This window comes from Solea solea, chromosome 6, assembly GCF_958295425.1.
Source record: "Solea solea chromosome 6, fSolSol10.1, whole genome shotgun sequence".
NCBI lineage: Eukaryota > Metazoa > Chordata > Actinopteri > Pleuronectiformes > Soleidae > Solea > Solea solea.
In genome coordinates this window covers 19,999,866-20,012,566 of record NC_081139.1, presented here as the reverse complement: position 1 = coordinate 20,012,566, position 12,701 = coordinate 19,999,866, and the positions used below count along the sequence as shown (strand labels likewise).

Here is a 12,701-nt window from a genome sequence, read left to right as displayed (position 1 = left end):
AACTGCTTTACAAGTCATTAGTCATTAGTTTGTGTGTGTCGCTTATAAAACAAAGTTTGGTGCAGTTTTGTGCAGCCGTGCTGAAGAAAAAAGCTCCAATTAAGTCACTTTTTCACACTGTACCATTCTAGTTCAATACATGGACATGTTGCTACAGCAGTATTGCGACCAGTGGCTAACAATAGCTTGCATCCATGTTTTTATCCGACTTCTCGTAAGGAATTCATTTAACGTTCTGATTTCTGATGTAAATGGACCACACCAGAAATGGTGCGTTATCTCTTTCTGCTGTGATGTGCCAGTGACACGTGACTTTTGCTGCAACTCAGAATTTCCGAGGTCTCGGGACTCTCCCAATATTCAGATTTCCAACTCTAGAACTTGGAGCGACCTCACATACCCTGAGTTAGGATTCCAAGTTGGCTGCCCCCAAATAAACACTGCTTCTTTTACCCTTAATAGTGTCAAACACATAGTACTGTTTAATTTTTATCTGCAGACATGTTGCTACGCAGTTCCGACTTCCGACGTAAATAAAACGCAGCATTTTTCATCCCTTAGGTTTTGTGCTGCAGCTTCCTTAATGATATATTTTATGACACTACCTTGTCATATATATACTAATTATTTTTCTTAATTCATTTGTTTAGGGCGTACAAACTAACAAACTAATAACACAATTTGTTTGTTTTACATACTTTCTGACAGAAATTTTTACAGAGCCTGAGTCCAAAACAGTCTGTAGTCAAACACAAAAGCAGAGTATGTGGCTCCACCGGTTATATGACTTTTTATTAAAAGAGGGAAAATCGGGACTGCTGTGATTTTAGTATCGGGCATGAAGACTGGTATCAGAGGAGGTTTATCTCCATGACACCAGTGAAGGACTCATGCTAACTCCTACAACAACACACTTTATAAATAAATAAATAAATAAATATGAAGTCAAGCTGAGAGTCCAGTGCGTGTTTACTCTTCACACTGACAGAGTAAACAGTAAACATCATGTTAACGACGCCAAACGTCACTGTCACTGATAACTGCGGCTTGGAGAAAACGAGCTGTTAAAACGTAAAAAAAAAAACAGCGGTACTTAGACCGCGCTCCGACATCTTTCTCACCAGCTCTGACCGGGTCAAAACTGACCCTAACGCTCGCTCCTACCTGAAAAGAGGCGGTCAATGAGCTCCAGTGTCCGGCTACAAGCGTCCACTCTCCGTCCCTGACTGTTCCTGCGTGTGCGTGTGAGTGTTCCTGTGAGTCTCAAGCTCCGTGTGCCGTTCTCTCACACTGAATCCGTACTTGACAACCTCACCAGCAGGAGCACTCCTCCTGACGTCATTGCGGCCCACGGGCCAATCAGCGCGCGAGCTGCCGAACACAGGTAAACAGTTCTGCGACGCCATTGGTCGCCGCCTCGATGCTCGCGTGCGACTCCCCGCGTGCTGTACATACAGTAGGATGAAAGACGCAAACCGCCGTGGAGGTGAACATACACACACACACACACACACACACACACACACATTCTCGCGCAGGTCTCTCATAACATTATACATTCCTTAACCCCTTACCCGTACCTTAACCATCATAACCGACTGCCTTATCTTAACCCTTAACCTAAACCTAATTCTATCCAAAAACCAGGACTAAAACCCCTTTAAAATTATAAGGACAGACTGCCGTTTGGTCCTCACAAACATACACATACAAGAACACACACACAGGTTAGTGCAGCTATTCTAGTTAGGACACTATATTTACTTAATTTAACCAAAATCTTAACCTTTACCTTAACCTATTAATGACTGACCCTTACAACTATTCTTGACTAGTTCCTCAGAACTGAGGCACTGCCTTATGTAGGACCAGGTTCTGGTCTCCATGAGGACTACTGGTCCTGATAAGGTCAGTCTTTATACCAGAAAACATCATAAAGAGGCAACAAAAATGTGTATATATACAGTACATACACACACACATAGGCACCATGCATTCCCTAGTCCCTTAATTTAGCCTTAACTGTCACAACTAAATGTCTTATCTTAACCCTTAACCTGACTAAATCTTAATTCATAAACTGCCTTTAATGTGAAGACCTGCCACATTGTCCTCACTTCACAAAATGTTTATAAGTTTTATCGGTCCCCACAAGACTCACTCACTCACTCACTCACACAGGGGTTTGCACAGTTATTCTTCTGAGGACACTGCATTGACTTCCATTCATTTGCACTGTATAAATAAAGTGTTACCCCTAACCTAACCCAACCAGTTAATGTCTAACCCTAACCTTAACCTAACCACAATTCACATATTAGCCCTAAACTTAACCAGTTCTTCAGAAATTAGGTTCTGCCTCATTAGGACCAGGTTTTGGTCTCCATGTGGACTACTGGTCCTGACAGGGTCAGTGTTTATGCCAGAAAAGCTCCTAAAAAGTCAACAAAAATTAACACACAGGTTTTCCCTGCTATTCTTGTTAGTACACTTTCCTGACTTGCATACATTTGAACAGCATGTCACTTCTTAAGATAACCTTTTCATGAGTTAGTGAGTTAATGTGAGTTATGTGTTTATTTTACTTATTGGCACAAAGGAAGACCACTTTAATCTGTTGTTTTTATACCTAAAATGACTGTTAAATATTTGCTGGCTGGTCTGTGGGAAACTGCATTTTAATCCAGAGGAACTTTCTGAACCTATAGATAACTTCTTTACCTGTTTATAGATATTGTCATTTTACATAAACATAATTAAATTCATCCTGATATGTTCAGATACCACTGAGATATACACATCTGAATTTAAATTAAATTTAAATTGCTGCCAAAATCTGGATCAAATTAATTTGGTTTTATTTATTTACAATTTTGCACATTATAAAAGACAGGGAATTATTGAAAATGTGATCATTATTTGTGACATCATCCGTGGGGATTCAATCTCTTGGATAATCATATATTCAGATGAATTCTTCAAAAACTGTAGGAAGTTGCTACAACATGACTTCCTTGGTGGAGGTAATGAACAGGGTGAACTGACAAAGACACTGGGGTGCACACAGAGTACATACACTAGGGATGCAGTGATAATTGAACATAGGTACTCATCAGGACAGGAAGTTAAACTTTATAAGGTACACACACCAGGAAGAACTACATAATAAAAGAGGAAACTAATGAGGCACAAAAAAATTAAGTTATACTCATTAAGGATTTAAAGAGAAGCTATAATGGTCATGGCTGACTGGTGTTAGTGTGTGTATACATATATATATATATATATATATATGTATGTATGTATATGTATGTATACATATATATATATATATATATATATATATATATATATATATATATATATATATAAATATGGGTGTTTGTTCTCTCCTCACTCCTGACCTCGACCCAGTGATAATCAGTGTGCAGATAATGGACGTGCAGTGTCAGCATGTTGTGGTATAGTGCGCCCTCTATTGGATTACATGAACCTCTCCTTCAGATTTAAAGTCTGCTGTTGAGGCATGTGAAGTCACACATAAAATCAATGTGCACTTACAGGCTGTAGCTGCTGTATTTTAAAGGTCAGTGTTTCAATGTGAACAAAGTGCGCAAAGTTACACATTCAGTCCACGCAAATGCAAAGAGATGATCAATGATGATGTTTTGACAACTTTGTGACTGATTTAATAAAGTTATTTTGGTTTAAAAATGGGCTTCAGTGTTTTAGTTTAGTTTATTATTCATGCATGATAAAAATACCAAAATAAAATGATATAGACAGTAATTGTCAGCAATATTTCTTTAAAATTAACAAAATAATAACCATAAAACAAAAACAATGCTCAGTCCACAATACACAATTATGAAATAATGATTACTAAACAAATTTAGCTTTTGTACAAGCTTGAAAAGTTTAGATTTGAAAAAAATCTAAACTCTTAATTACTTATAGTTTGTTTAAGATGCTGTTCTAACAAGTTCATTTTCCCTGTGAAATTCAAATGTACTCGAAGCTGAGAACACTTTACAGTTGTGTCTCTCTGTGTGGCCACTGGGTGTCGCTGTGGTACAAATGCAGCAGTGTTCTGGTCCAGCAGGACCCTCTCGTCGTCGTTGGCGCTGAGCCGCCGCCAGTTGCCTAGTGACGAAAAACTAAAGCTTCGTCTGTGAGCTGATTTCCTGCGCTCACAAAAAATCTCGTCACAGACTCTCACACAACTTTTCTCCACAGTTTCCGTGCGTCTATCTCGTCCCCACGCGTGGACGATGGTGCGGGACGACACGTAAAAACCTCGCGGGGAGGAGCGTGTCACGTTTACACGTCGCCTTACGTCGCGAAGTGAAGGATGATGAATAATTACGTGTTCATCAGGGTCGTTGGTAAAGGTAGCTATGGAGAGGTGAACCTGGTGAGACATAAATCTGACCGAAAACAGGTAAGTCATGGCAAGACCGTGCCGAGTCATGTTGCAGTAAAGTTGACGTTAAGTGTTCGCCACGAACGCATTTTTAGTCGTTTTTTACGTTCAGTAACGGACGGTGATGCTACAAAGAGTTAGCCTGAGTTAGCTGAAATCGTCTGAAGCCTCTAAGATTTGTTGTTATACGATTTCCTAATGCGCATTATCGCGTAATTACGATGTAAGTGCATGTCTAACTAATAATAATAATAATCATTATTATTTTTACAATCGGGTTATTCTGTCGATTAATCGATTACTTGATTGTTTGGTCCATATCATTTCAGAAAAAATGTAATCAGTGTTCCCCAAACATGGAACTAATGGTGTCATCAAATGTCAGTTTCACTGATTTATTTGTTATATGGAGCAAATAAACCAGAACATATTCACATTTAAGATGAAAAAAACTCCCAGAAATTGATTAATCTTTAGATTATTTTATCGATTAATTGTTTTGTCCATAAAATGTCTGAAAATGTAATTTGCTGTTTCCGCAGACCTTGAGATTATGATATTCTCAAATAAATTGTTTTGTCCACAAACCAAAATTATTCTTTTGTACTGACTTCTTTGATATATGGAGCAAATAAACCAGAAGTTTGGGAACCTTGATTTTAGAAATAATCTTTTACAATACTTTTCCAAATCATTTGTCCCACAAGCAGTGGATTTTACACAGATACTGTATCTTCAATATCATTAAATATTAATTTATCCGTGTGTTTCAGTATGTCATCAAGAAGCTGAATTTAACCACCTCCTCCAAACGGGAGCGACGTGCTGCAGAGCAGGAGGCGCAGCTTCTGTCCCAGCTGCGACATCCTAACATCGTGACGTACAAGGAGTCCTGGGAAGGAGATGACCGGCAGCTGTACATTGTGATGGGTTTTTGTGAGGGCGGTGACCTCTACCATAGACTCAAACAGCAGAAGGGGGAACTCCTGTCTGAGAAGCAGGTGGTGGAGTGGTTTGTCCAGATAGCCATGGCTCTCCAGGTACGCGAGTTCCACGTGACGTCAGACACAGTTATTTTCCTTTACACTGGTTTTTAAAATATATTTTTCTTCTCAGTACCTACATGAGAGGAACATTCTCCATCGGGACCTGAAAACACAGAACATTTTCCTGACAAAAAACAATATTATCAAAGTCGGGGACCTCGGCATTGCGCGAGTGTTGGAGAACCAGAATGACATGGCCAGCACACTGATAGGGACTCCATACTATATGAGTCCTGAGCTCTTCTCTAATAAACCTTATAACCACAAGGTATTTGATAAAAATTATCCGCCCTCGTAATGTTGCTGTTCATTTCTGAACGCAAACTGTTTCACACTGGATGTGTTTTGTTTTCTTCAGTCAGATGTTTGGGCCTTGGGTTGCTGTGTTTATGAAATGTCCACACTCAAACACGCCTTCAACGCCAAGGACATGAACTCGCTGGTTTATCGAATAGTTGAAGGAAAGGTGAGTTTCATTTCAAGTCTGCAATTCAGCTTTAAGTTCAGCGGAAAAGTTATTGAACAGTGTATTGTGTTTTTCTACGAATTATTTGTGCTTTTCTATTTAAAATAAACCACATTGTTATATTAACATCCATCCTCAAAGATCTGTTTGTATTTGGAGAGCATTTATTACAACTGTTGACACCCTTATGAATTATGAATTTTGTGTGACCACATGAGACTGGATTTGGTTTCTATCTCCCAGTATTCAAACACATACTGTTGTCATGGCTGCTCGCAAGAACAAAATTAAGATTTCAACAAGTCTGACTGCACAGATAATCGATGAAAGAAATGATATGGTGGTTGGTGTTAATATTGTGGTGGTGGCTACATATAAATCAATGTATGGGCACTGATTTGTGTAAAAAAAAAAATCAGTGGATGTCAGCTAAGGAGCCAGATCCAAATCTGTCCTATGGACAACATATAACATTCATGATGCGCTGTAATGTGGATATGTGTCCTCAAACCATCTCCAAATGTGTTTTTTTGTGACTGGTTCTGAGGCCAAATTCAGGATGGATGTTATTGGGGCTCAAACCTGAAATTACCTCAATCTGTACGTGATTGGATCACTGAGGACAGATTAATACCAGATCTGAACTAGGTCTATAGGTCTGAAGTTTGCATGTAAACAGTATAACAGATGTTTTTAGGATCCAAGCTCATATTGAAATATAATGGGAACATACACTGGTAATTATTCGTAATAATAAGAATAATAACAACACTTTCCCTGTTTCCAGCTGCCTCAGATGCCCAGTAGATATGATCCTCAGCTGGGAGATTTGATCAAGAGCATGTTGTGTAAGAGGCCTGAAGACAGACCTGACGTCAAACTTATCCTCCGGCAGCCTTACATCAAAAAACAAATCGCCATGTTCCTTGAGGCCACCAAAGAGTATGTGTCACTGAGAGCAAAACTCCATGCTATTCATCAAAAGTTCATTATTTTATGCCAAGATCATTACACAATGTTTATGTTTTACTTTGTTTTACCATCATTTTCTTCGTTACTATCTGGATTTATGTATTTTTTGTTGCTTCTAGTATTAGAAAACACATCTGTGCTGTTTAGAGACATTTCCGTTTGTTTCTTTCCACACCAGAAAAACTGCCAAGTCGAGAAAGAAAGCTGTGAGTGTCAGTGGTGACAGTAGAGTCAACTGTGAATCTGTGTCTGCGGCGTCAGTTCAGCCAAAACCTGAGAGGCAGCCGCCAAGTCCTCAGTCAGAACCTCATGTCAGGGTGAAACGGGTGAGTTATTGGTCCAATGCCAATTCTGGTTCTCAATCACATTTCTCCGAATTTAATATTTATTTACTGAATGAATTATATTGTATTTACCTTTGACATATACGTGTGTATATTTATCTAATAGTAAACTAGAATTATATTTATTGACCTGCCTCCTCAGAGAGAAGAGAAACAACAGCATCATAAAGTCTCTAACGGCGTCACCGACTGCACTCCAGTCCAAAAACCTCCGCCACCCAAACCCCCTTCACCTGACGCAGCTCTCCACTGCAGCTCTGTATCCATGGCTACTGTCAGCAACATCAATATTGATGTCCCGCAGCAGGAGAGTGAGAGGCCGTCGCAGAAGCCGCCGACAGTTGTGCCGCGCCACCGCGCAGTAAATGATGACGGGACTCACAGCTCGCACAAAGACGCCAAAGGAAGAGGGAAACCGGATCCCTCTCCGTCTCGATCACCTGCCAAACCTCCACCGACGTCTGTATCAGGTGTTAACAGCAGAGCAGCAGATGAGAGACAAGCGCCAAACGGATCGTTAGACATTCGGCCAAAGGCCACACCGAAGCCCGGGGATACTTTTCCCGTCTTTGTGGAGAAGCAGATGTCAGATGTGGATGATAAGGATGATACCATGGAATTACTTCAAGGGGCTGAAATGCTGGAGCCAGAGCTAGAAGGGGAGAAAGGAGCTGCTTTTTCCCCGACACACAAATCTAATGCAGAAAACATTAGCATAGTTGTGCAGGAAGCCAATGTTATGGACGATAAAAAGGACACACTTACCATTTTCAAGGGAACTCCAGCACTGCACATACTTACCTCAGACATTCAAGTAAGTGATGGGAACAACTGAATTTGAATTTGAATTGTTCCGTTTTAATTTCTTTCTTTTGTTTCTGTGTAGAACTTGGAATCCACAGAAAAGCTGTTAGAGCCATTTACTCCAGCACTGGTAAGAAGAGGTCCAACAATCAGTTTAGTGATTACTAACTTCAATAACCAGTTATTGAACAACTTGAATGGTCTGTCTCTCCAATCTACATTCTATGCCTGCAACAGGTCATCAAACAACATCAAAGAACTCATTTTAGATGAATAGATAAGGTTTTAGACTTAGCAAAATGTCTGAGAACAAAATGGGCGATTGGCAGATTAATATATAATAATATTTTATTAACTGATAAATCTTTCTCCCCAAAAAGGTAAGTATAAAAATGTTTTACTGGTTGCAAACTTTGTCCTGATTGGAAAAATTACAGATAGATTTGTTACCGGTGTTGGTCAGTATTGGCTTTAAAATGTAATATCTGATATTGGCAAACACGTTAAAATCCCCTGATATGACAAACTATAACTAACGCTAATGTTTAACTAAAGTTGACTTCTAAAATGACACCCACAACAACTATAATTTTTTTGATGTTTATTCATTCTGCACAATGAAGATAATCAGCTGCTGTGACTAAAGTATGAAAAATAATGTTATTGTCACTACAGAAGAGAAATTAACCAAAATGACCTCTGCAGTCAGGCACAGGGAAAAATGTGTATATATATATATATATATAAATTATATATAGGTATTGGCTATCGACCCAAGCATATATCACCACTTTTATGTTTATTGGATTTTATTTACCGCAGTTGGTAAAAAAAATATGTTATTGTGTTTGTGTAGGAACCTGAGATGGAGGAAACTCCACAACAGTTTTCATTAGAGCCCTCTATGTCACACGTAAGAGAAACATTTCTTTATTTCCTGAAAACACAATCCTAGTTATCATTCCTTTTAGATTCACGATTAATTTAAAAAACGCTAATATCTTTCTTTGTGTGTGTGTTTTAGTCTAAAGCTGCTGCTCCTAGACCTTTACCTCCACCTCCTGCACAGACCACAGCGGTGGAAGCAAGGAAGAAGAGCAAGAGGAACATAGAGAGCAAAAAAACTGACGTGGCAGTCACCTCTGCTTCAGTGAACTCCTGTAAGAAGGGATTATTCCTACTGCCACAGGTGAGAGAGCTCACACTCTCACTAACAGCCTACAGCTACATTACTGCTCAAGAACCGCTGTCTTAACAAACTTAAATTAAACAACATTCTCTGGATCACTCAAGTGTCAACCATTTTGTGCGTGATTGGGAAAAACAATGTTTGTCCCAGAGGGGTCATTTTGTTTGCAACCACACAAAATGCACTACAATACATAAATGTATAAAACATAAATACAACGGATGTCATCATGACAGGCCATGTGACCTAATGGCACCTTAGGTTTTTCGATGTGACCCTCCTGACGTAAGCAAAGCTCCTCCCTTTTGGCGTGCAGGGTCTCCCAGGATTTTGCCGAGTGGCTCTCACTTGAAAGATATGGCCAAAGTCCATGAAGTCAATGCCACTGACATCAGGTCAATCTTATGTCTGTATAAACTGTACGTGTGTTTTCAGGATCGTCCTTTGTCTGCCAGAGAGAGGAGGAGGCTGAGACAATCCCAAGAGAGTCCCTGTCAACCAGGTACCATCTGTCTTTTTCCTGACTGATATCAGCAATATGCACTTCATTATTGCCAGAAGAATTAGACAACCTTATTTGTCCCAAAGGACCTGAATTTCTTAACCTTTTGAATCCTGAAGATTTTCTGGATCTGTATAGAACTACAGAATTACCTTAGAGCTTATAGCTATTACCTGCTCTGTTAAGATTTCACTGAGATATACACATCTGAATGGGAACTAAATGGGACTTCTATGTTGAGTTTAAATTGCTGCCAAATCAGTAATCTGGATCAGATCCGGATGAAACTTAGTCTGATGGTAGAGTGTCTGACCCTGCACACACATACCAAATCACATTGATATGTTTGTGCCCATTATAAGAGATTTTAAAACAGTTTTTTTCCAGAAGTGATGAAATTGCATCTTGAAACTCCTCCTGTTATCTCAACACACTGTGAACCCTGCTTTACTTTCACAAGCTCTCATATTCGACAAATAATACCATTGATTTTTGAAACAGCCCAGCCCTCTTAAATGTTTTTGGTTTTTTTTACTTTAAAGCTTTTTCCTCAGGTGTCGATGCTGTGAGACGAGCGTCTTATGACGTCTCTTCCACCAAGACTGAGCACTCGCTTTACCATCCATTTACCAGATCTGTGTCAGACATAATGACTGGGAGCAACACAAAGGTACATACACTCCATCGCGCATACCTCACGAGCTACTGTTTCACTGAATTTACTGTGGATCAGAATTCTGTCACAGCAGAACATGGGATGTGTCTCATTACAGCAGGAGAAGTCGGAGGAAAGGTCAGACGATGATGAATGCAGCTCATCCACGAGCTCCACTGACCGTTCAGAGGGAGACTGCAGAGAGAGGTGAGTTCAGAACGTTCATTTTAACTCTGTTATAGATCCTGCCCACACCTGGTTTTAACACCTGGTGTTAGCACCTGTCCTGGGTTTGGACAAAAATTCTGAAGTGAATTTTTGGTGACATTTGGTTAGGTCAATTACTTTGTAATTTCAAGTTCTTTTAGTGAAACATGGAGTGAAATTTGGTGAATTTAAAATTGAAAATACAATGCAAACATAATATATAGATGTCGAGTATAACAAGTAAAAAAAACCTAGTGTTTCTGTCTAGAACTGGAGTTTACTATTAATGACAGGACAGTGAACACAACACACAGGCTATTGATCCACAGTGGACGTTATCCTCTTTCCTCCAACAACCTTAAAATAAACCATGATGGTCGGATGTAGGGCTACAACGGTTATTCATCGATGATTAAGTGATTACTAAATTGATCGTCAACTCTTTTGATAATCGTTTTTTTTTTAAAGAATTAAAATAAGCTTTCTGGTTTTTCAGCTTCGTGAATATTTTCTGGTTTCTTTGCTTTATATAACAAAGAAATCATCATTGTTGGTTTGTGGACAAAACAAGACATTTGAGAATGTCATCATTTCCATGTTTGGGAAACACTGATCAAAATGTACTCGATTTTGAGAAGATAATCGACACATTAATCAATTATGAAATAATCATTAGTTGCCTCCCTAGTTGGATTATCAGTGGTTACAGTTCAACGTATCTGGTATTTGTTGTGTTCAGACAGAAAAATGTGTTCCGAAGTGTAACTAAACCCCTTTTTCCAGGTTTAAATCTAGTTCATGTTATTTGTTGATCTAAATGGAAATAAAGTATTAAAAATGATATTTATATATCGTCTACAGGAAAACTGAATCCTGCGAGATGCAGGACTTAGTCCACATGATGACCCAGACTTTGAGAATGGATGTCGGAGATCATGTGAACGAAGTGGACAAAGGCAGATTTGGCTCGACTGCGTTGCCTGAGTTTAAACTGAACAGGAAGTACAGGGACACCCTGGTGCTTCATGGGAAGACTCGAGAGGAAGCAGAGAACTTCTCACTTGGTGAAATACCAATGGGTGAGAAACACTCAGTTTTAGTCATGTCTTATCCAGGCAGCCATTTTGGAGCTCCCTTGTGTTTATTAACCGAGTCTGTGTCTTTAGACGGCTCCACCTCTGGTCCAGCCAAGATCAGGAGAGCCATAGAACAGCTGAGGACGGACGTGGTGAAAGGGCTCGGGGTCAAACTGCTGGACAGAGTGCTGGAAATCATGGAAAAGGAGGAGGAGGATGACACTAAACGAGAAGTACGGTTTTAAAACGCAACTAACCAAAGACATAATATGTCCTCAGCCCCAGATTTACACTACTGTGCAAAAGTCTCACCAGCTTTATGTTGAGACCAACCTTTTATTTACCTGCTCAGTGTAAATAGTTTCCTACACTTTGCCTGAATCTGAAGCAGGTAACTCATCTGTCCTTTGTTTCTTAATTAATGTGAGTCGTGTTTTTTTTCTTCTCCATCCTGTTTCTACAGCTACGCCTTCGTGACCAGATGGGGGACGAGAAGTACCAAGCGTATGCTGTGATGGTCAGGCAACTAAAATTCTTTGAGGATATCGCCTTCAAAGTTTAGAGGAGGCTGGCGTGAACACGAGAGGACACACTTTTGCATTTTGTTGATATTACGTGTGAGAAGGAGGCAATCATTTTCACAGTTCTTACTTGACAGAATAAATTGAAACTTGGATGTGTATGTCAGAAACCAATCCTCATGCATGTAAAATGATGTAAATTTTCTTCACTGTATCACAGTACAGACATGTTGCCTACACCCTTCAGGATGCCTATGCAATGATTTAAGTCATGTTACAGCACTTGGACTTTCTACTTGCTGAATATTCATTTATTTATCATGCAAGACAGAATCTCAATAACTGATTCACCCGTTATTTTTTTTACGGCCTCACTTCGGTCTATTGTATTTTCTTACACACAAATATTGTAATGTAGATTAATTGTAGATATTAACATTTTAATTTGTATTAAATCCTCAATATTTTTTCTCTCTTGTTTACGGTTATTTTATGC

At 39.4% G+C, this 12,701-nt stretch overlaps 2 protein-coding genes across 4 annotated transcripts in view; one reads left to right on the top strand and one right to left on the bottom strand.

Annotated features, from left to right (window-relative positions):
* The window catches only part of camk1b (calcium/calmodulin-dependent protein kinase Ib), a 105,687-nt gene extending 104,368 nt beyond the window's left edge, over window positions 1-1,319 (bottom strand). The window contains exon 1 of the mRNA XM_058631358.1: window positions 1,165-1,319. The gene's annotated coding sequence lies outside the window, so the exon portion shown is untranslated. The remainder of the gene's footprint in view (window positions 1-1,164) is intronic.
* Window positions 1,320-4,049: 2,730 nt separating this feature from the next.
* nek4 (NIMA-related kinase 4) lies at window positions 4,050-12,678 on the top strand. Of its 3 annotated transcripts, none has more exons than XM_058631178.1 (16): window positions 4,050-4,441; window positions 5,197-5,463; window positions 5,540-5,737; window positions 5,828-5,935; window positions 6,723-6,877; window positions 7,086-7,233; window positions 7,394-8,065; window positions 8,138-8,185; window positions 8,912-8,968; window positions 9,080-9,244; window positions 9,680-9,746; window positions 10,289-10,416; window positions 10,523-10,608; window positions 11,470-11,687; window positions 11,775-11,917; window positions 12,148-12,678. In XM_058631178.1, exons 1-16 carry the CDS (start codon window positions 4,352-4,354, stop codon window positions 12,244-12,246), a joined length of 2,649 nt encoding a protein of 882 aa, XP_058487161.1. In that variant the 5' UTR covers window positions 4,050-4,351; the 3' UTR covers window positions 12,247-12,678. The 3 variants fall into 3 exon arrangements, with proteins under 3 accessions (XP_058487161.1, XP_058487162.1, XP_058487160.1); XM_058631179.1 differs by having other exon boundaries at window positions 4,051-4,441; window positions 10,301-10,416; window positions 10,520-10,608; XM_058631177.1 differs by having other exon boundaries at window positions 4,051-4,441; window positions 10,520-10,608.
* The last annotated feature ends 23 nt before the right edge of the window (window positions 12,679-12,701 follow it).